This window comes from Lissotriton vulgaris, chromosome 4_1 (assembly GCF_964263255.1).
Source record: "Lissotriton vulgaris chromosome 4_1, aLisVul1.2, whole genome shotgun sequence".
NCBI classification, from domain to species: Eukaryota; Metazoa; Chordata; class Amphibia; order Caudata; family Salamandridae; genus Lissotriton; species Lissotriton vulgaris.
In genome coordinates this window covers 477,690,819-477,715,193 of record NC_141691.1, presented here as the reverse complement: position 1 = coordinate 477,715,193, position 24,375 = coordinate 477,690,819, and the positions used below count along the sequence as shown (strand labels likewise).

The 24,375-nt window shown below is 48.0% G+C and overlaps 1 protein-coding gene across 8 annotated transcripts in view; it reads right to left on the bottom strand.

The window, feature by feature from the left end:
• The window catches only part of CSTF2 (cleavage stimulation factor subunit 2), a 321,862-nt gene that overhangs the window by 165,359 nt on the left and 132,128 nt on the right, over window positions 1-24,375 (bottom strand). For 4 of the 8 annotated variants that reach the window (XM_086964627.1, XM_086964620.1, XM_086964622.1 and 1 more), the window contains exon 8: window positions 756-818. The exons of the other annotated variants lie outside the window; for them this stretch is intronic. In XM_086964627.1, the coding sequence (XP_086820753.1) occupies window positions 756-818 (63 nt within the window). The remainder of the gene's footprint in view (window positions 1-755; window positions 819-24,375) is intronic. 8 annotated transcript variants of the gene reach the window in all.

Sequence of the window (24,375 nt, the reverse complement as noted above, 5' to 3'; positions counted from 1 at the left end):
GGTGAATTAACGACCCAGAGAAACACATCAACAAGGATACAGAATATTCATCTGGGACAGGAGAGGATCCCCGAAAACTGCGATTCTTCGGCTAGTTTTTACTTTACCCTCTGTTAAATCCAGAAAATATAATAAAAAAACAAAGGAAAAACCTACAGACATGTCTGCATCACCAGTGTCTTCCTCCCCCCGTAATGCCTACAAGAAGCCACAATAATTTTTCAGGTATATCAGTTTTAAATCGCTCTACAAAACAAATTGGGAGGGTAGGACCCCTGGAGTCCATCTTAGTTGTAGCTCAACATACAATGCTCATTCTCTCTGTTGCTGTATTTTGCAGTTTCGGCATTGCTTTGTCAATATCCCACTACTGTGAATATGTTTAAAACAAACAAGTGTTATTTTTTCATTTTTCTATTTATGAATCCAGACTTCTAAGTTACATCAATATACTCTCTAGGATGCTTCATCTTAAATTAGCATTTGTATCTGCTTCCTGGGGGATTTTATTCTAATGCACACAATATTTTGAGAATAAGATTGATCACTAAAAAATTACTTCACTGTGTAATCAAAAGAAAAACTACAAGGAGATAATGAAAACATTGATGTTTTGTGGATCTTATTCTTCTATGGTCATGGGTAATATTAGGATGAGGGCATTCTGTTTGACTTGCTAATAATATTTCCAGAAATGTAATCACATTTCCTGGTAATTTTACTATTCTACTGCCGGTGGAATGGATGTTCTTTACCTGGTCCTCTGTCCATAGCCATTGGCCCACCTGCTGGAATACCAATCGGTGGCTGATGACTCCCTGTGAAATTAAAACGGAGAAATTAAAATGTGCATGGCACAGCTCGGACCATGCATGCTTAGGGAATGTCTGGGGGTGGGGTCTTCTTTAAGGATAGACCACTAAAACTATTCCACCCGTCCTCATTTCACCCATCCAGCAGAATAGTGGAGGGTGGCAGAAAGACAGAGTACACCTAGTACAAGTTATAATCACACGCACAATTAGACCTATACATCCATATATTCATAGCATTCAAACTGAAACAAATGAACCTGAATACATTGAGTCACAACGCAAGTTGCAACAAACCTAAGGACTACGGTGACTGCGATCCTGCGCCAGCAATAAACACAAGGTCCACATCCTCGCATAAAAAGGAAGCCTTGAAAACAAAGGACAGCCATTGTGCACCCCACGGAGTTGCTCGAGTCACGCACTTGCTAGGGAATCCGGCTGGGTTTCCTAGTGAGTAATTTTTATTTCACCTGTACACGGGTTTTACGCACTTCTTTCTCTTTCTTGAGCAATTTCAATACCAGATGTCCCCTTCATCCCAAGTCCTGAATCAACCCTATACCCATTTTCAGGGTCGAAATGCCGTCGACAATTGAAAGAAATCAATCCTATATAAAACTGACACTATCGACCTATAGATGTTATGTATGCTAAAAAAGAAAAGCGTCGCTTTTGTAGATAAACTTTTATTTTGAAGCCTGCACATATTGTTTCACAAGTATTATTTCACATGCTTTGGTTCATAACTTCACTTGGGACACAATCCACAATTGTAAACATTCGTTTTAAAAGGGTTTCATTAATTTGTGTTTTCTTCAATACAATTATCATACAAACTGAACAGTGTTTTGATTCTCTTTCTATCTGAAATCCCACCTAAACTCTGTTTATACATGCACATTTTCGCCCTTATTTTATCAATTCATATTAAGTATCTTTCGCCACAGGAACCATTGTTTTCTTAGAATCCTTAATTACCCTGGTTCCGTTGTGAGTAGGGCCCGCTCTTTGCCCGGTCTTCGCCCCGGTCGCTCCCGCGCAGTGGCAGCCCCGCCCAGTTATGTAAGATGCTGACAGGGCAGGGGGCGTGTCCGGCAGGGAGAGCGGCCACAGGTGTTCCGCGCAGGGACTCCTGGTCAACGGAGTCCCTGCTAGGCTGCTCGCAGCCCTGCCGGTGCGGGAGGGGTCAGTTGGTCTTCTCCTTTGCTCCCACAGGGGCTCCTGGCGCAGCAGGACCCGCGGAGCGGGTCCTGCAAGTTACAGCTTCTTTCCCCTCAACTCGGGGCACCACGGCAGCAGGCGGCGATGTGGCTCCTCAATCAGCACACAAACAACAAGGTTTCCCGCAGGCAGGAAGCACAGAACGGCTCTTGAGCTGTCAGTGGCGTGTCCGGCAGGGTGAGCGGCAACAGGTGTTCCGCGCAGGGACTCCTGGTCAACGGAGTCCCTGCTAGGCTGCTCGCAGCCCTGCCGCTGCGGGAGGGGTCAGTTGGTCTTCTCCTTTGCTCCCACAGGGGCTCCTGTCGCAGCGGGACCCGCGGAGCGGGTCCTGCAAATTACAGCGTCTTTCCCCTCAACTCGGGGCACCACGGCAGCAGGCGGCGATGTGGCTCCTCAATCAGCACACAAACAACAAGGTTTCCCGCAGGCAGGAAGCACAATACGGCTCTTGAGCTGTCAGGGGCGTGTCCGGCAGGGAGAGCGGCCACAGGTGTTCCGCGCAGGGACTCCTGGTCAACGGAGTCCCTGCTAGGCTGCTCGCAGCCCTGCCGGTGCGGGAGGGGTCAGTTGGTCTTCTCCTTTGCTCCCACAGGGGCTCCTGGCGCAGCGGGACCCGCGGAGCGGGTCCTGCAAGTTACAGCGTCCTTCCCCTCAACTCGGGGCACCACGGCAGCAGGCGGCGATGCGGCTCCTCAATTAGCACACAAACAACAAGGTTTACCAATATGCTATGCCCTTCCCTCTCGGCCTTGGGCTCCTCGAGTACTTGCCCCATGTGCCTTAATAGTGACGAAGTTTTGTTAGCAAAAATGGAGGCCATGTTCAAAACTTTACTACTACCTGTCCTGGAGCGGACAAGGCTCATGACCTCAAAAATTGGTAGTATGGAGGCTAAGACTGACTCAAACCATGCGATGCTACAAACATTACTTGGCACTGACCATACGGGTGTCACTAAAACACTAGTTGCCACTAAGGCTCCTGGTAACAACAATATGGCAAGGGGTAAACCACCACCTAACAAAACCTCAGGGCCAAACACTATCACGCCTAAAGGGGGAGAAAAATCGAATACATCATCTTCTAAACCAGGCACTAGCACCCATGCCCAGGCACTAAAGCCAAATTTAAAAATAGTGGATAAACAAAATACTGGTGGGCGTCAAAGCATGGGACCTCCCCCACAACCTACTACAAACCTTGCCCCCCCTAGCACACAAAGAGATGAATGCACTGCCCCCAATAATTATAGGGAGGGGGGACGCAAAAGACCAACTACTCCCCGTGTTGATTTACCACCTGAAGCAGCTCAACACACCATTGTCCTGACAGGTGTAGCCCCGCTAAAACCAGGCAGCAAGGAGTCTTATGGGGACCTTCGTAATAAAGGCATTTTCTGGCTAAATAAAAACCGCCCTTTACCTCCCTCCACTCCTACGGAGATACTATTTGTGAGGAGAGTAGAGTGGGTGGGTCAAGGGACCAAAGACTTAGAGGGAGATTGTATCTTAATCTCGTTCAAAGACATGTGGGTGGTAGATGCCATCCGAAGAGAACCGAGGTTTGCAAGACAGGGGGATGTACAAACCTTAGCCTTATCATATTTCTACCCACATAGGCAAATACCCCCTCAATCCTACCCTCTATTCCCCCCGGCTCCACCTGTAAGAAGACATCCTCTGGCATTAACCCCTCTTGACTGCCAGCGTCCCTTCCTTTTTAATCATTTTGGTCCCCTCTCTGGCCTTGAGGCTATCGATTGACTTCACGATCCATCCAGTAGCCCAAGAACTTATTAAGCACAGCATGGCGAGCCCATGCCTATCCAGTAATCCAGTAGCTGAGGGCGGAGGTCCAGTTTCCAATTCTAATTTCTAATTTACCATCCCATAATGTTGCTCAAGAGATCCCGACTAAGGATAACCCTATAGCCCCAATAGACAATGTTAGGCACATCGAGGTTAAAGATGATAAAGGGTTTTCACAGGCAGCTATACAGCCTTCATCTCTGCAACCCCCCCCCATTGCCCAACTGAATGACAATTTCAAAATCTTGTCCTGGAACATAGCGGGTATTAAGGCCCGCCTTGCCTCTACTGATTGGTCGAACTTTGTGGACAACTATGACATCATTTTGTTGCAAGAAACCTGGGCAACCGAGCCTGTCTACAAGTTGGGTTACATACATTTTTTCAGACCTGCGATTAAAGGGGGCAAAGGGCGGGCCTCAGGTGGTCTGTCGATTTGGGTGAAACAGTCTCTGAGTTTTTACCCAACTGAACTTTCTATTGAGCATCCGGATCTCCTCCAAATCAAATTAAGTAAAGACAACCAGCATCATGTCAACATTTTTAATATCTATGCTAGAGGTCTGCCCGGTGGTCGAAGTCCGCCTTTGTTGAACATCATCGACCACATAATCTGTGAAATGGACAGCGGGAATGTCACCATCCTTGCTGGAGATCTAAACTGCACCATAGAACCACTGTTTGATACGGGAGACACCTGGAGCATGGCCGAGGACTCTGTTTGGGGCATTCCCGACCTAAAAGTGGCAATGAGGGCAAAAGCAACAGAGGCGGCAGTGTCTTGGATGGCATTCTGCCTAAATAGGGGATTTCGTGCATGCAACGGCCGCTCAACCTCGGACACTAAAGCAAATTGCACTTTTGACAATGGGCAGAGGCAGAGCCGTATTGATTATATTTTGTTGAATATGGAACATTGGCCGCTACTAATTGACATGGCAGTATTACATCGCCCGGAAAGTGACCACAACCCGCTGTCATTGTTATTAAAAATACCAGGTCTAAAGAGACAGGAGGAGTCCACTGCTTCCTATACTGGGGATGCTCTTCTAACTAACGATAGGAGGAGACTGAAGTGGCCCCGGGTCATGGAGGATAAGTTCTTATGGGACACCATTAATACTGTGGCATATAACGTGTATAATGAAATGTCACAAATTGATTTGTTGGGGGCAGACTCTGGTTTGGCTAACAATGTGATGGGACTACATACTAGATGCTTCGACCAGCTAAAATCCCTTCTTTCCCTCCCGTGCCAAAATGCTTCTACCAAAACAAAACCCTTGCCCCAGAAATGGTACAATAGGAAATGCAGGGAGGCACATTCGGCTCTTGTTTCAGTCATTAAATCACGTGACATGGTCGCAGTTAAGGCTGCTAGACTCCATTACAGGAAAACCCTTAGGGAAGCCAAACGGGAGTGGGAAGATAGGTTCTGGTCTGATCTTCTGGAGGCATCTACCACAAACAACCAAAAAAAGTTTTGGGATTTAGTTAAATGGGGGAAAAACTCGGACTCCTCTACCCCGGGAAATAATGTGCCCCTTGAGGATTGGGTATTATTTTACTCTGCCCAATTCAGAGATAATGACCCCGAAGTTATGAATCCCTTGGGCAAGACACGTTCGTTGATCCCCCATGGGGATAAACTAATCTTTACAGTTGCTGAGGCCGAGACGGCCTTGGCCTTGACTCTTCGAGGGAAAGCCCCTGGTATGGATCTGATCCCGGCGGATTTATTTAAAGCCAACCCCGCCTTATGGCTCCCGTACATAACTATGATAGCCAACTCCCTAGCCTACGGAGCCACAGTCCCGAAATCGTGGAAGGGAGCTGAAATAGTCCCGATCTATAAAAAGGGCGATAAGTCCATCCCAGGAAATTACCGCCCTATCAGTTTGATCGATTCGATCCAAAAGATTATAGCACGCATGGTCTTGGGACGGGTCCAGGGATGGATCGAAACAGAGGGCATCCTATCTCCCATGCAGGCGGGCTTCAGATCGGGAATAAGCACCATAGATCAGGTGTTTAGACTCTGCCTGATCTATTGGAAGGTGGTTTGGCTTGGCGGCGGTACCATCTTTGCTGCATTCATTGATCTGAAGTCCGCCTTCGATCTGGTGCCAAGGGATAAACTCTGGGGTGTGCTGAAAAATCTGGGGTGCCCATTGGAACTACTGGACCTCATTGTTAGACTCCATGAGGACAACTATGCGAGGGTAAGGTGGGGTGGCCAGGGACAAGTGACGGAGACATTTCCCGTAACTCGAGGTGTCCGCCAGGGGTGTGTTCTGGCCCCAACACTCTTCCTCCTTTTTATCGATCAAGTTGTCAAATTCTTCATGGATACCCCAACTGACGCCCCAATGTTGGCTGGGATGAGATTCCCCCTTCTCATCTTCGCAGATGACACTTTACTCCTCTCAAGAACACGTAGCGGACTCCAGCGGGCTTTGGACCGCTTTGAGGAGTACTGTGCCATTAACAACCTGGTGGTAAATGTGGGGAAAACGAAGTTCATGGTTTTTACTAAAAATCACCCAGTCCGGAGCTCTGTGAGGTTGAATGCAGTAAACCTCGAGCAGGTTGATACCATGACCTACTTAGGAGTTACCCTTGACAGCCGTTTGAGATGGAAAGACCAAATTAATATACAACATCTCAAATTCGCAAGGCTAACTGGTTGCCTCGTTAAAGAGCAAAAGGAATCGACCACAAAGCGGGTCCTACCGGCCCTCAAGATATATGACGTTAAAATCTCCACCGCCATTTTATATGGCGCTGATCTTTAAAGCCATATGGACCTGCTTAACCTATTCAAAATCCAATGTAAGTTCCTTCGCAACTTAGTAGGTCTACCACAGTCGACCCCTTCGATACCCCCTCTGCCTGGACCTAGGTTCCCCTCCGATCAACGAGATGGCTAGATTTAGGCTGGTGGCCCTGTGGAGACGTATATGGACGTCTCCAGACCTATCTCTTTTTGCTAAGGAGCTGGCTGAAGTTAGGTCTATCACTGGATCTGGGAAAATTCCATGGTTTTCTGCTGTAAAAACCATTCTTACTGATATGGGCTCGGAACACCTTTGGTTATCCCCCCAATTCAACACTTTCCCCTCCAAAGATGAGTTCAAATCCCTGTATTGGGCCACGACCCGTCTAAAAAGAGTTCTACTCTCAAATAAAAATAGCCTCACGGGCAGGTTTCTAACATTCAAACTTGACCTATTGCGAGAGCCCTACTGGGACATAATAACTAGTCCGCTAGACAAAAAGCTGTACCATCAGTTTAGAGTGGGTTCCTTGCCTCTGAACTCTTTCTCTAACAAATGGACCACAGGGTCATCACCCAACTGTAAATGTTGTCCAGGTCATAATGAATCTGAAGGTCATTTTCTTTTTGCTTGTCCTAGATATGCTGCACCCCGGAAGAAATGGTTAAAACCTCTGTTTCAAAAATTACCATTCAAAACATCTACGGAAGCTATTTGGGCGCTTAAGACCAATACCTCCGAACTTTTTGTCGTAAGTCTGGCAAAATATCTGGGCTGGGCTTGGCTCCTAAGGCTAAAAAACATGCTACAGCTCCCTGGCCAACCACAATGGCTCACAATTTGATAGAATCCGATAGAATATGCACCAGCTTAAATCATTTTGTGATTAGAATTAGCACTTTCCATCTGCACTCTTTGTACACTTGCAAAGAAAGGGCTCACTGACAATGAATACGAATTGCAACGTCTTTCTTTTAACATAACTTATTCTGTTATAATTTATTCAGGTTCTTCATTAATTGACATTTAATTCTCTTTTATTCATCTTTTTCTTTGGATTTATTCATCTTTTTCTTTGGATTTGTTTAAATGTCTTTTTGTGCTTGTTTTACGATGGTTGTTTATTTTTCTATCCCTGAACAGTATTTTGTCTAAATTTATTGAATGAATTGTTTACCTTTGTATTTTAATGTGTCTTTTATGATTTGTCTAAAATCGAAATAAAGACTTGAAACCTGAACCTGAGTAGGGTTACCTTGTTTTTCTTTTTCGACGTGATGAGAACTTCAGCATATAAAATCACCCACATTGGGCTACTTTTAAAGGACGAAACATCCAGGCAGGAGGGCCCTTTAATTTTTTTTGTTGTATATGTGAATCGTTTCTCAGAGTGTTTACATGCCCTTGACATAAAAAAGGCACACTACGAAGGCGTTTTTGCCTCCCAGGGGTCGGAGATGCGGACTGGCTACCACGAGCATTTTACAATCAATAGCAAATAGTTCATAATTATGATAACATGAAGGCAACTTCTCGCCGCTCTGATGGCAAGACACGACAAAACCTCGCGGCACTGGAGCAAGACATGCTTTGGTGTATTTCCCCATGGCTGCATGCATGAACGTTACAGACAAAAATGCAAATTAATACCTCGATATTAACAGCTAGGCTGTGTGTACCAGCCATTATACACTGTGTAATAATTACTCAATATGGCTTTTCGAAATCAACATATTCACAATAATAGTTCTACTCTTAAATTCCTTCGCATTTCTTGAAATATTTCCATTAGAAGTGCGAGCCTATTTCACGTGGAGATATAATATATTTAAAACAAGCATTTACAATGCAATAGGTCTCGCATTAGGAAAGTTTGAGCTATTGATCTTGTAAATGACAAATATTTTATTTATGTGTCGGTTTTGAAAATAGCGAAATTAATAGCTTTGTCATTTACAATGCCAATACTTTTAATTTTTGCAAATGTGACACCTATAGCATTTGTAATGCAACATGTGTTGTATTTACGTGACTTAGATGTATTGATATTACAAATAACAATGGCTTTTAATTTTGTAAATAATTAATATTTAAATAAAAGTTATTGTAATTTATAATGGCAGTAGCTTAAACGTTTGTAAATAACTTTTGTGAAGATTATGTTCTGTTTATTTTATTGTGACGAAAATCCAAGAACAGAAGTGAAATATTAACATCTTTTTGTGACATTTGTAATGAAGCTTGAAACATTGAGAGAACATATTTGAACCAGTTGTTGTTGAATAGTTGCACAGATTGATGCTGTGGTGGCGCTGAGTGAAGTTGTGGTGACGACGAGTGATGCTGTGGTGGTGACAAGTGATGCTGTGGCTTTCAGTAATGCTGTAGTAGCGCATAGTGATGTTGTGGTGCCCCTGAGTGATGCTGTAGTGCCCCTGAGTGATGCTGTGGTGGTGCGATAGATAGATATCCCGAGGGTGATAGATAGATCGAGGGAGGGCGAAATAGATAGAGTGAGGGCGATAGATAGATAGATAAATAGAGTGAGGGCGATAGATAAGATAGAATGATGGTGATAGATAGAGTGAGGGAGATAAACAGATAGAGTGAGGGCGATAGAGTGAGGGCGATCAATAGATAGATAGATAGATAGATAGATAGATAGATCGAGATAGATAGATAGTTAGATAGTGAGGGCGATTGATAGATGTTGAGGGCGATAGATAGAGTGAGGGCGATAGATAGAGTGAGGGCGATAGATAGAGTGAGGGCGATAGATAGAGTGAGGGCGATAGATAGAGTGAGGGCGATAGATAGAGTGAGGGCGATAGATAGAGTGAGGGCGATAGATAGAGTGAGGGCGATAGATAGAGTGAGGGCGATAGATAGAGTGAGGGCGATAGAGTGGGGGCGACAGATATATAGATAGAGTGAGGGCGATAGATAGATGTGTGTGGTTGTGGTTGTGTTTGTGTGTGGTTGTGTTTGTGTGTGTGTGTAGTTGTGTGTGTGGTGGTGTGTGTGTGTGTGGTTGTGTGTGTGTGGTCGTGTGTGTGTGGTCGTGTGTGTGTGGTCGTGTGTGTGTGGTCGTGTGTGTGTGGTCGTGTGTGTGTGGTCGTGTGTGTGTGGTCGTGTGTGTGTGGTCGCGTGTGTGTGGTCGTTTGTGTGTGGTCGTTTGTGTGTGGTCGTGTGTGTGTGGTCGTGTGTGTGTGGTCGTGTGTGTGTGGTCGTGTGTGTGTGTGGTCGTGTGTGTGTGTGGTCGTATGTGTGTGTGGTCGTATGTGTGTGTGGTCGTATGTGTGTGTGGTCGTATGTGTGTGTGGTCGTATGTGTGTGTGGTCGTATGTGTGTGTGGTCGTATGTGTGTGTGGTCGTATGTGTGTGTGGTCGTATGTGTGTGTGGTCGTATGTGTGTGTGGTCGGATGTGTGTGTGGTCGGATGTGTGTGTGGTCGGATGTGTGTGTGGTCGGATGTGTGTGTGGTCGGATGTGTGTGTGGTCGGATGTGTGTGTGGTCGGATGTGTGTGTGGTCGGATGTGTGTGTGGTCGGATGTGTGTGTGGTCGGATGTGTGTGTGGTTGGATGTGTGTGTGGTTGGATGTGTGTGTGGTTGGATGTGTGTGTGGTTGGATGTGTGTGTGGTTGGATGTGTGTTTGGTTGTGTGTGGTTGTATCTGTGTTTGTGTGTGGTTGGGTGTGATTGTGTGGTTGTGTGTGAGATTGTGTGTGTTGTGTGGTTGTATGTGTTTGTGTGGTTGTGTGAACTAGATAGAGTGAGGGCGATAGATAGATAAATAGAGGGAGGGCAATAGATAGATAGAGTGAAGGTGATAGATATAGTGAGGGCGACAGATATATAGAAAGAGTGAGGGCGATAGATAGAGTGAGGGCGATAGATAGATGTGTGTGGTTGTGTGTGTGTAGTTGTGTATGTGTGTATGGTTGTGTGTGTGTGGTTGTGTGTGTGGTTGTGGTTGTGTGTGTGGTTGTGTGTGAGGTGTGTGTGGTTGTGTGTGAGGTGTGTGTGTGGTTGTATGTGAGGTGTGTGTGAGGTGTGTGTGGTTGTGTGTGTGTGGTCGTATGTGTGTGGTTGGATGTGGTTGTGTGTGTGGTTGTGTGTGGTTGTGTGTGGTTGTGTGGTTGTATCTGTGGCTGTGTGTGTGGTTGGGTGTGATTGTGTGTGAGATTGATTGTGTGGTGGGGTTGTGTGTGTTTGTGTGGTTGTGTGTGTGCGTGGTTGTATGTGTGTGTGCGGTTAGAGAAGGATGTATGGGGAACAGAGCAGCAGATCAGCACAGCAGAAGAGAACAGGGAGTTAAAGAAGGAGGCGGTGAAAGGGAACAGCAGATCAGCAAGGGAGAAGAGAACAGGGAGTTGGAGAAGGGGGCGGGGTGGAAGAGAGCAGCAGATCAGCATGGGAGAACAGAACAGCGAGTTAAAAAAGGAGGCGGGTGGAAGAGAGCAGCAGATCAGCACAGCAAAAGAGAACAGGGAGTTAAAGAAGGAGGCGGGGTGGAAGAGAGCAGCAGATCAGCACAGGAGAAGAGAAGAGAACAGGAAGTTAGAGAAGGAGGTGAGTGGAAGAGAGGAACAGATCAGCACAGCAGAAAAGAACAGGGAGTTAAAGTAGAAAGTGGCATGGAAGAGATCAGCAGATCACCAGAAGTTAACAGGAAGTTAAAGAAGGAGGCGGGTGGTAGAGAGCAGCAGGTCAGCACATGAGAAAAGAAGAGAACAGTGAGTTATAAAAGGAGGTGAGGTAGAAGAGAGCAGCAGATTAGCACAGCAGAAGATAAAAGGGAGTTAAAGAAGGAGGTGAGGTGGAAGAGAGCAGCAGAACAGCACGGGTGAGGAGAGAACAGGGAGGTAGAGAGGGAGGTGGGGTGGAAAAGAACAGCAGATGAGCACGAGAGAAGAGAGCAGGTAGTTAAAGAAGGAGGTGGATAGATGAGAGCAGCAGATCAGCACATGGGAAGATAACAGGGAGTTAAAGAAGGAGGCGGGTGGAAGAGAACAGCATATCAGCACAGGATAAGAGAACCAGGAGTCACAGAAGGAGGCAGTGGAAGAGAACAGCAGATCGGCACAAGAGAAGAGAACAGGGATTTAAAGAAGGAGGCGGGTGAAAGAGAACAGCATATCAGCACCGGAGAAGAGAAAAGGGAGTTAGAGAAAGAGGCATACGTAAGAGAGCAAAAATATCATCACAGGAGAAGGTAACAAGGACTTAGAGAATGAGGTGGGTGAAAGATAAGAGCAGATCAGCACAGGAGAAGAGAACAGGGAGTTAGAGAAGGGGGCGGGTGGAAGAGAGTAGCAGTTCAGCACAGGAGAAAAGAACAGGGAGTTAAAGAAGCAGGTGGGTGGAAGAGAACAGCAGATCAGCACAGGAGAAAAGAACAGGGAGTTATGGAAGGTAGCGGGTGGAAGAGAACAGCAGATCAGCACAAGAGAAGAGAAGAGAACAGGGAGTTAAAGTAGGAGGTGGAGTGGAAGAGAGCAGAAGATCAGCACAGGAGAAGAGAACAGGGAGTTGAAGAAGGAGGTGGGGTGGAAGAGAGCAGCAGATAAGCACAGGAGAAGAGAACAGGGAGTCACAGAAAGAGGTGGGTGAAAGAGAACAGCAGATCAGCACAGGAGAAGAGAACAGGGAGTTAGAGAAGGAGGCGGGTGAAAGAGAACAGCAGATCAGCACAGGAGAAGAGAAGTAAACAGGAGTTAAAGAAGGAGTTGGGGTGGACGAGAGCAGCAGATCAGCACAGGAGAAGATAACAGGGAGTAAAAGAAGGAGGCAGGTGGAAGAGAACAGCAGTTCAGCAGAAGAGAAGAGACCAGGTGTTGGACCGGCCTCGTGGCGTGGTCCGACCCCTCCCGCATGGCGGGTCCCGGACTACTGCTACCCCTGTTCCCTGGACGAGAACCACACCTGCAGTCCTCCGGGTCACACCCCAGCTCGTCCCCGACGGAACCCAGACCCGTAACCACCACCTTCTCGGCTGGCCCGGGCCCTTTGCCGAACCACCACCATTTTGGACCCTCCACGGCCAGGCCTCGTGGCATCGGGTCGACCTCCACCTCAGGCCGAGACCACTTGGCGAGTCAATGGGAGAAGGAGTGTCGATGGCTCCCCTCCGCCTGGTTTCGATCGCCCCCCAGCCTCCCTGGGCGCTGGCTCCACCCCCCTGCTGGGTGTCTGGACTCCCTCATCCCAGACCCCCCGACCTCCAAGTGCGAGGGTCCGGACATCAAAGGGCGCCAGGCCTATAACTGGGGTAGCTCCAGAACAGGAAGGCAGTTGTATCCTGGAGTCGAGAGACACCTAGACGAACTCATCCTTGGAGGCCTGCTGGCGCGGCCGCGGCTCATCTTCGTGAACCATCCTTGAAGGCCTGCTGACGCTGCCGCGGCTCATCTTCGTGAACCATCCTTGAAGGCCTGCTGGCGCTGCCGCGGCTCATCCTCGTGAACTATCCTTGAAAGGCCTGCTGGCGCTGCAGCGGCTCATCTTTGTGAACCATCCTTGAAGGCCTGCTGGCACTGCCGCGGCTCATCTTCGCTAACCATCTTTGAAGGCCTGCTGGCGCTGCAGCGGCCCCGACTTGAGAACCCTCCAGCTCGAGGATTGAGAGCTATACGCCAGATATCCCTGTACCGGACCGGTACCGAGACTGGACCGCTACCCCTTTTCCCCCAGAGACTAGAATTGAAGGAATCACCGTATTCTGGTCCTACTGTATCGTCCAGTATAACCTGCTTAAGAATACCGATAAAAGTGTGCGGAACCTATCTTAGTGTGTTGTCTATCTGTGGGGGGGGGTAGTTGCTAGTCCGTACGATCTAAGGAGAGGGCCCTCGCCAGGAGGCCTCTCCCCCTTGCTCGGCCGACCCTCAGGGTCCCCGTCTAACACCAGGGAGTTAAAGAAGGAGGTGGGTGGAAGAGAGCAGCAGATTAGCATAGGAGAAGAGAACAGGGAGTTGAAGGAGGCGGCATGGAAGAGAGCAGCAGATCAGCACAGCAAAAGAGAACAGGGAGTTAAAGAAGGAGGCGAGTGGAAGAGAGCAGCAGATCAGCACAGGAGAAGAGAAGAGAACAGGGAGCTAGAGAAGAATGCGGGTGGAAGAGAGCAGCAGATCAGCTCGGGAGAAGAAAACAGGGAGTTGGAGAAGGAGGTGGGTGGAAGAGAGCAGCATAACAGCACAGGAGAAGAGAACATGGAGTTAAAGAAGGAGGCGGGTAGGAGAGAGCAGCAGATCAGCACAGGAGAAGAGAACAGGGAGTTAAAGAAGGAGGTGGGGTGGAAGGGAGCAGATCAGCACAGGAGAAGAGAACAGGGAGTTAAAAAGGAGGCGGGTGGAAGAGAACAGATGTCGGCACAGGAGAAGAGAGCAGGGAGTTACAGAAAGAGGCGGATGGAAGAGAACAGCAGATTAGCACAGGAGAAGAAAACAGGGAGTTAAAGAAGGAGGAGGGGTGGAAGAGAGCAGCAGATGAGCACGGGAGAAGAGAAGAGAAAAGGGAGTTAGAGAAGTAGGTGGGTGGAATAGAGGGATGGCGATAGATAGAGGGAGGGAGGGCAATAGAGTGAGGGCGATAGATAGATAGAGGGAGGGCAATAGATAGATAGAGGGAGGGGGTTAGATAGAGGGACCGCAATAGAGGGAGGGTGATAGATAGAGTGAGTGAGGGCGATAGAGTAAGTGAGGGGGGTAGAGTGATAGAGTGAGGGCGATAGAGTAAGTGAGGGGGGTAGAGTGATAGAGTGAGGGCGGTAGAGTGGTAGAGTGAGGCCGGTAGAGTGAGGCCGGTAGAGTGAGGGCGGTAGAGTGAGGGCGGTAGAGTGAGGGCGGTAGAGTGAGGGCATGAGGGTGTGTGGGGGTCTGAGGGTGTGTGGGGGTGTGAGGGTGAGGGTGTGTGTGAAGGTTAGGGTGTGTGTGAGGGTGTGAGGGTGTGGGGGTGTGAGGGTGTGGGGGTGTGAGTGGGTAAGGGTGGGTGTGAGGGTGAGGTTGTGTGTGAGGGTGAGGGGGGGTGCGAGGGTGAGGGGGTGCGAGGGTGAGGGGGTGCGAGGGTGAGGGGGTGCGAGGGTGAGTGACGGTGAGAGGGTTGTGAAGGGGGTGAGGGGGTGTGTGAGGGTGGGTGTGAGGGGGTGTATGGGTTGGGTGTGTGAGGAGTGTAAGGGTTGGGTGTGTGAGGGGTGCAGGGTGAGTGAGGGTGAGAGGGTTGTGAGGGGGTGAGGGTGAGAGCGTTGTGGGGGTGAGGTGGGTGAGGGTACGAGTGTGAGGGGGTGAGAGCGTTGTGGGGGTGAGGTGAGTGAGGGTGTGGGGGTGTGAGGGTGAGGGGGTGTTAGGGTGAGAGGGGGTGTTAGGGTGAGTGGGTGTGTGAGGGTGTGGGGTGTGAGGGGGTGTGTGAGGGTGAGGGGGTGTGAGGGTGAGGCGGTGTGAGGGTAGGGTTGAGGGGGGGTGAGGGGGTGTGAGAGTGAGGGGGTGAGGGTGTGTGGGGGTGAGGGTGTGTGGGGGTCTGAGGGGGTGTGGGGGCGTGAGGGGGGCGTGAGGGTGAGGGTGGGTGAGGGTGTGTGAGAGAGAGGGTGTGTGTGCGAGTGAGGGTGTGTGAGGGTGAGGGGGTGTGAGGATGAGTGAGGGTGTGAGTGTGAGGGGTGTGAGTGTGAGGGGGTGTGAGGGTGTGGGGTTGTGTAGGGTTGTGAGGGGGAGTGAGGGTGAGAGGGTTGTGAGGATGAGGGGTGAGGGTGGGGATGTGTGAGGGTGTGGGGTGTGTGAGGGTGTGGGGTGTGTGAGGGTGATGGTGTGTGTGAGGGTGTGGGTGAGGGTGGATGTGAGGGTGAGGGGGTGTGAGGGTGAGAGGGTGAGTGAGGGTTGTGAGGGTGAGAGGGTTGTGCGGGTGAGGGTGTGGGGGGTGAGGGGCTGAAGGTGAGAGGTTTGTGAGGGTGAGGGGGGCGAGGGTGTGAGTGTGCATTAAGTGAATGTAAATTTTGTAAATGTCTGGTCTGGTTTAAGTCGTAAGAAAACGTGTTCTCCTTGTCTCCTGCATGTGGGGAAAGCCTTCAAGGCAGCGTTGGGAGGGGGGCTGGGCAACCATGCCAGCATTTCGATTCACGAGCAGATGGTCCTGTTTATGACCTGCCGAGCGCGTGAAGTGGCTGCTGGCAAATGGCTTTGATGTTCTTATCTTGCTTTGTGGGAGGGGTAGGGGAGCAAATTGCTGTGCAAGCGCCTGGCTCTCACATGAACTGTATGAGTTTTTAAATCAGCCTACTATAATCTCGCCGAAAAAAAAATGCTTACGCATTGCTTCAGCGAGACCTAAAAACAGAAAGAGGGAGATAAAATAAGAAAGAAAGAAATCTATAAACAAACTAACAAAGAATGAAATGGAACAAAAAACTGGGGAAAAAGAAAGAACAAAGTAATATTCGAAAGAAAACGAAATGAAGAAAACCACAAATGAAAAAAAAGCGTAATATTAGAGTCTCAGCAACAAACAGAGTAACTCACTGAGCTATCTACAAAAACAAGCAAGGATGCATGCACTTGTGCATGCTCACACAAGTAAGACAAAAAATACAAAAATGCATAGCATTAATCCGACATCACCAACCCTGAATTCTAGTTTTCCTTAGAGCCATTAAAAAATCACACATTGATATAAAAAGTCTTGTTACAGCTTGCCAGCACCAAGGAGGTTACAGCTTGCCATACCAGGAGGCTTCATCTTGCAAAGCCTTCATAGGCTCTGCACTGGCTTAACTAAACATGCCAACTTTTTGGACCTCTGTTTATCACTGTTAGTAAGTGGAAGAAGCGTTTTCAAAGACTTTCCAATGCCCAACACCAAATGAAATAGAAGAGCACATTTCTGCGAACTTAAGTTGGTTTAAGCAAAACGCAATTCAAATAGTAGGAAAAAAGTTCTAAAATAGGTCAAAGAATCACCGAAAACAAAACAAAAAAATACCCAATAACTGATGGACAAACGGCATCCCGCAGTTGCAAAGAGCTTGAATAACATCAGCAGAACTAGCCATTCCTTCGAGAACTAACAATAAATCCCGATAGCAAAAGAGCTGTACAGGGCCGTCTGAAGGAGCTCTGGCCTCAAGCTCGATAAATTGCCTGACTGCACAGAATAGAAAGTCAAAAGCCCACCTTGTCCATGTTTCAAAAAAAGGAGCCACACCATGAAGAAACACTTCATATAGAGGGGGAGTTAAGAGTTCAATTTTTATGAAGTTAACTTTTAAAAAGCAATACAGACACTACCCAGTGTGAAAGTATTTAAGAAAAGACACTCATTCAAATAAAATGCACCTTGTATGTCGCAGCTACCTACACGGGCTGATGCCAGACGCTGTACTGTTAGCACATGACCACTAACAAATAGATAAGTTAGCAGATCGAAGGTTATTCACTTTCTGAAAACATCGTAAGGAAAGTGTGAAAATTGCAACAACAAAAAAATGTGATAGGCCTTCAGCACTACTAGAAAGCAAGGGCCATGCATCAGCAACATGTGGCAACTGCGGAAAAGAAATGTGTAGAGCGCTCTTATTACACTACGGCAGACCTCTAACTCCAACCCCCGAGGCAGAGCTTAACGTATACAATGAAGTGATAGGAAACTACAGTGTGAGCGCTCCCGCCAGTACAAATAAGTCGGCACGTGGCACCTCAAAGAGTGCATCTCAAGTGCAGCACCTCCATTCTGATGGGAGCAGTCCTCGATATGTAAATATAAAAGTGTAGGCACCAAACATTCCAGAGTACATGTCTGTAAAGCAGAAGAGCATGTACTCTAGTTATAGGTTTTGAAACCCAACTACGAGGTGCAAGTACTCTCCCCTCTAATTTAATGAGGAGCGTGTACTGAGTACCTGACCATTTAAACCGCTGGGTGGGAAATAATTCAACAGCGACGGCACAATACTCAATACTGCTTGTTCAGAGCCGGATACAAGATGTCAGTGCAAAGAAATTTACAGAATATCTTCTAGTTGGCGGACGAAAGTTCGACTTCAAGCTGTACAGTGTGTGTACAGTTTAAGCAGGACAGAACAATCACGGGAATCCACTGCAGATGAAGGGGTGGGCTTTTGAAGACGAGCCAATATAGTAACAAACGTTGGCGTGCTCCGCAAAAGACGGAGACTTTTGCGCTCAATTATTACAGTAAACGGCATAGGTTTTAAATGTGTAAACCAAATTGTTAAAAGGCTCCCATGGATACATGATACAAACCCCTTAAATGTCCGAGAGTTACAGCTAAATTGTATCAATTAAAGGCGCAACAAGTGTACGATTATAGCAGCAAATACACACAAACCTGGTGGGTACAGTTTGGGTTGTATGCATGATCTACGGATATAAGCAACCCGAACTGTGAAATTAGGGTAAACAATAGTGGCTTTCGTCAACCCTGCTAACATGTGAGCACTCCAGTATATGCTAGCTAGAAGACCCAATTTTTTTTAACTAGAGATTCAAATGCTGGGCAGATAGGTGGAGAGAGCACAATCGACCTGAGTTACAGATGAATGGGTGACAGCTTCCTGTTAACAAGTCAATGTGCTTGGAATGACTGGTATGTATCTGAAAATAGCACGAGTACTGTCAAATGTAAAATGCTTCGTAGCAGTCTCTGTACAATTTACTGCCCCCTACGGTACTTCTACAGAATCAAACGTATCAGAAAAGTCTCTGCATGAGAATAACGTCATACAACATAGAATAATATTGAGAACGAGCACAATCGATTCGTAAAGTTGGAGGAGCAACAGTGATAAACGTATGAGTTTGCAAAGCATGGGTCATCAAATTAGCGACATAGAAATTAGACATAGAATGCAAACAAGTCACGGCCTGGCGGCCATGAAGTGTGAAGCAGTGGGCGGGGAATCTGATGCCTTTGAAGCTCTCGCTGCCTTTGATGATGGAATGCGAGTCACGGAAGGCAGGCGCTGGAGAGGGAGGGGGTGGGCTGCCTGCAACTCGAGCGACCATATGGAGAGGAAGGGGGGTGGACGGCCTGCTGGGAGACGCTTGTGTGAGGGAGACTGGGCTGCCTTTGATGATCGAATGCAAGCTCGTGCACGAGGAGCTTGTGGTCACGTGATTCACGTGAACTGTTGAAAATCCTCATCGTAAAAAGTCAGTTTTGTGGTTTGGTTGCAATAGGTCTCTCTGCGAGACCTAAAAATACGCTGTTAATGTCATTTAGTTATGATCTGGTCACACAACTAATCTTTGTAGGAGAGGCTACACGGAGCTCAACGACAGCTAAGCCCAAATTAATTCGGTAAAATATAGCATAGAATAATACGTGAATAAAACATCGACTCAATACTATGCCGTTAATGTCGAATAAAATCTGTGTATTGTTCTGGAGCTCGATACTGCACGCGCCAATGTGTGCGTGCACCATCTGCCAGGGCCATGAGTGTGCACAGAAGGCAGTGAACACCTCAGAATGCACTACACTAAATTAAATTGTGGTGGGGTCACACAACTGCTTCCCTGACCCAGAAATATACTACGTCTTTCTAGTTTTACACCAGACCTGAGCGGCAGCCCCTGGGCCGACTCACACACAAAGTTGTGTGCAAGTGACACAATGAATCTTGGAAGCCTTCACAGACGCACAACTGCCCACATAGTTGGCGTAAGTCAATACCACCACGAAGGGCTGCTAATGTAACAGACAACTACCACAACACAGTCAACAGCATTAGGTAATTGTCTGCACTGAGTTAACATATACAGTATCAGGCAACCACAAATAAAAACAAAATTATATTTGTATAATATGTGTAAACAAGCTGTTGCTGTTGCGCCCCACACAGCACTGGAGGGAGGGGGGTGGGAACAGCAGAGAGAGTGAGGTGGGTGGGTAGAGTACCGAGGGGAGGGAGGAAACAGAAGACGCAAATGACGGCCCATCAGATAAGATAAAAAGGGAAGTGCTTGGAACAGGCACCCTTGGAATGCCTGTGCACCGCGGCTCGCCTGCTTCGTGAACACTTTTCTTATCTGCTTGTTAAAATAAACAGATAAGAAAAGTCTTCCCAACAGCCACAAACCAGGCTATGGTGTCCGGAGGGACTGTCCGGAAAACGGACAGAGTGGCACCCAAAAACACTCCTTTTCATTGGGAAGCCAGCGTTTACCATAAACGCTGACGCTACCCAATGGAAAAGAGGGGCGGGCTTAGAGTCCCCTTAAGAATTTTTTTTCTAACAATATCTCTTGCAGAGGCGGAGCAGCTTCGCTGCCACACCCATGCAAGACATAAAAATGAGCTGAAAAGACTATGGCTGCCAGGGACTTCAATGCTGCACTACCTAATATAGTGACTGTATGTAAGGAATGGAACAATAGCCCACCTCTTATGACCAGATACCATTAGTCACACATTAGAAACATTTATACATATATGAGAGGCAACAATGAAACTAATCTTAATGGCAATGTGATAGTAGACACCAATGCAATAAAAAAAAGCTTATAAATCCTCTCTTAGTGTGTGTTTTTTTATCCATTCTTCATTCCAAACATAGGCAAAGAAATGCGCAGCCATAACATTTCGCCAGCATATGGATTCTTCAGGGCATCCAGGAGTTTCCAGGCAAGGGTCATCAACTTTAATACACCGTAGCACTGATCAATCATTCCGACACATGTATATACTCGGATGAAAGAAAAATACAGGTGATCAATTGAGCCACTTTCTTGTCGTCGTTCACGAATAAGACCTCTTCAACACCCTAGCGCGTACTTAATCATTGGACAACCCCATCGCAAGACCTCTGCAACTCCCTCGCCTCCTACTTTCACAACAAGATCGCGGACATACACAACAGCTTCAGCACCCAACCAACGCACGCCACGACCGCAGTAACGCCACCCACCACCACCCTCCGCGCCTGGACCCCGATCAACACCGAAGACACCATCCTCATGATGAACTCCATCCACTCCGGATCTCCGACCGACCCATGCCCTCACCACGTCTTCAACAAAGCCGACGCTGTCATCGCACCCCACCTGCGGGACATCATCAACACCTCATTCGACACCGCCACCTTCCCCGAGAGCTGGAAGCACGCCGAACTCAGCGCTCTACTCAAGAAACCTACAGCAGACCCCACCGAACTCAAGAATTACCGCCCCATCTCTCTTCTCCCGTTTCCAGACAAAGTCATCGAAAAGACAGTCAACAAACAGCTGGCCGCCTTCCTAGAGACGAATGGATCCCTCGACCCATCGCAGTCCAGATTCCGTACCAACCACAGCACCGAGACCGCCCTCATCGCCGCCACCGACGACATCCGAGCCCTGATGGACAACGGAGAAACAGCGGCCCTCATCCTCCTAGACCTCTCCGCGGCTTTCGACACGGTCGGCCACCGCACCCTAGTGCAGCGCCTCAGCAACGTCGGAATCCAGGAGAAGGCACTGGAATGGATCGTCTCCTTCCTCGACGGAAGAACACAAAGAGTCCGCCTACCACCGTACAAGTCAGAGGCCACCGAAGTCATCTGCGGCGTCCCTCAAGGATCCTCACTGAGCCCTACCCTCTTCAACGTCTACATGAGCCCCCTCGCGGCCATCGCACGCCAACACAACCTCAACATAATCTCCTACGCCGATGACACCCAGCTGATCCTCTCCCTGACCAACGACCCCGCCGCCGCCAGAGCCAACCTGCACGAAGGGATGAAAGAGGTAGCCGACTGGATGACGACGAGCCGCCTGAAACTGAACTCCGATAAGACGGAGGTCCTCATTCTGGGCTCCTCGCCCTCCGCCTGGGACGACTCCTGGTGGCCCCCCGCCCTGGGCACCGCACCCAAACCAACGGACCACGCACGCAACCTGGGTTTCATCCTGGACTCCTCCCTCTCCATGACCAGGCAAGTCAACGCCGTCTCCTCGTCGTGCTTCAACATCCTGCGCATGCTGCGGAAGATCTTCTGGTGGATTCCCACAGAGACCAGGAAGACCGTCACCCAGGCCCTCGTCACCAGCCGACTGGACTACGGCAACGCACTCTACGCCGGAACCACCGCCAAGATCCAGAAGAGGCTCCAGCGCATCCAGAACGCCTCGGCTAGACTCATCCTCGACATCCCACGACACAGCCACATCTCCGGACACCTAAGAGACCTACACTGGCTCCCGGTCAACAAGAGAATCACCTACCGCCTCCTTACCCACGCACACAAAGCTCTCCACGATCAAGGCCCGAGCTACCTCAACAACCGCATCAACTTCTACGCTCCCAAACGCCACCTCCGATCTGCCAGCCACGCCCTCGCCGCCGTCCCACGCATCCGCAGAGCCACCACAGGAGGAAGGTCCTTCTCCTACCTGGCCGCCAAGACCTGGAACTCCCTCCCGGCCGACCTGCGCCTGACCCAAGACCACCTCTCCTTCAGGAAGAAGCTCAAGACCTGGCTGTTCGAGCATTAGCGGCACCCCCCCTCCCAAGCGCCTCGAGACCCTACGGGTAGGTAGTGCGCTCTATAAATGTCTTTGATTGATTGATTGGATGCCAACACTTCCTTCACAGTAAGTTATGCTGTGTGAGTCCGAAACACAGAGTACTCTGATTGTATAGTACATGAATTTGTGCTGAGACCAAAGATCTGGAACGGAGTACGATCAGAACATTCTGATCATACTGCGTTCCAGTTCATCAGAGTATTATTAGGGAAAGCATTCTAAGGAAATGCTGTGAGCTGGAAGTGCACTACTGTCAGTATAAAAATGTGTACACACATTTGTAAAGTTTAATATCATGGGGCTACCTATAAATCTCCCAGAATGCCCTCTGATTAGATGCAATTGCTTGAATGCAAGATTGAGGAATCTATGCTTTTAAAACGGTGTACACAAAAAATCAAAAGGTATTCTAAACTAATGTGCAGGTTTAGGTACTATATCATTGTAACATCATTTGGTAAAACGGGTCGGATGCATGTTAGTATTTGCCCCAAAAAATATTAAGAATGAAAAATTAGTTATTGGAAACACAGGCCCTCACTAATATAGTCAAATCATTGGCTTAGAAACAAGCATTAGCATAGCCATAAGGTCTCGCCTTTGGGACCTTATAAGTGTTTAGCCATGCAACACTTGATGTTGTTGCACCAAAGATATTGTGCTGGATAACTAAACACTTATAAGGTCCCAAAGGCGAGACCTATTGGCTATTCCAATGCTTGGGGATAAGGACGTCTTAGAGGCCTACACTAAAATCTGTGCCCAGGTCGCCGCTGATCTTAAACGGCCTTGTAGGGTGCAGAATAAATCTTGGGAAGGAGAGTAACTGCTCGTTAGCACACCGGAAATTGTTGGCGGCTTTGAAACAAAACCCGGTTGACAAGCCTACTGTAGTAGCCCTAAGGAAAGCCTATAAAGCAGCCCTTGAAACAAGAAAAAGGGAAATCAGGAGTGAGGCCTGGAACGAGCTACTATCGATTGATGTCCTTAGAAACCGTTCTAAATTTTAGGCAGTGGTTAATAAGCCCTTCTTCCAAGATTCCTTTAATAATCAACTTGACTGTGGTATTCAAGAGCAGGCTTGGTGCACCCACTTCAAGTCAGTATATGAAGGTGTGGACCCGGGAGGGGTCGCTAACACTCCATTTGTGAACGAGACTTATACTTTATCTGTCACAGAATCAGAAGTGGCAGAGGCCATTAACCAGATGACATGTAATAAGGCCCAGGGACCGGATGGCGTTCGAGCTGATCTTTTTAAATTTGATGTTAAGACATGGTCTAAAGTATTGTATAATGTTTTTAAAAAGGCTTGCAAATCAGGACTACCTAGTACCTGGTTTGAATCAGTAATAGTACCCATTTTTAAAAAGGGAAACAGAGGGGACCCCATTGGTTATCGGCCCATTTCCCTTATTGATTCTGCTGTCAAGGTACTTGGAAGGGTGGTATTAAGTAAGCTCACGGGGTGGTTGGCTGAAACTAATACCCTTTCTGACCTACAATTTGGTTTTAGGAAAGGCAGGGGCACAATCAATCAATGCCTCAACTTACAACTCCTAACCGGGAAGTACACAGTCGCCATAAAGGGCACACTATATTTAGCTTTTATGAACCTTTCCTCGGCCTTTGATAGAGTGAATAGGTCCAAATTATCTGTTGTACTTAGGACCCCTGATGATTCTCGAATCCTGAGCTCCCCAGAATCCTAGCAGTCGGACCCGCGAAAACAGACCCTCTCCCCCAGGTATATTTACACGAATAACCGGAACCAATCATTCTTTTTTCTCGTATTTCTCTACAGCTGGTCCCACATTGATGTATATTATACCTCATTGGCCTTTGAAATGTATCCCAATCCTTTTTACCCCCAGATAACTTTTCCATTATCGACGCAGAAAGCACCTGCTAACACTGATGAAACTCCTACCGCGCTCCCTTTACACAGCGTGGAGAGTGGTAAGCCCCCGCATTTCTTTCCCTCTGCATTAACGCACCAGGCCCTACGATGTTTCCTCCCGGGAACTCCTTTAGAAGGATCCGTTCTACCCCCTCAGGACTACTCTGAAACAGCCCCCCATTCTTGAGTTTTAGATATTGGATGCATATTTGTATGAATGTTTGTGAGCACACTGGTCTTTTGCCTGGCCTTTGTATTGTTTGGTCTATCCCTGTTGACCTGAGTTTCTCTCCCATTGAGGAAGAACTAATACGTTTTGAGTGACCGTACGTTATCAGAGCCC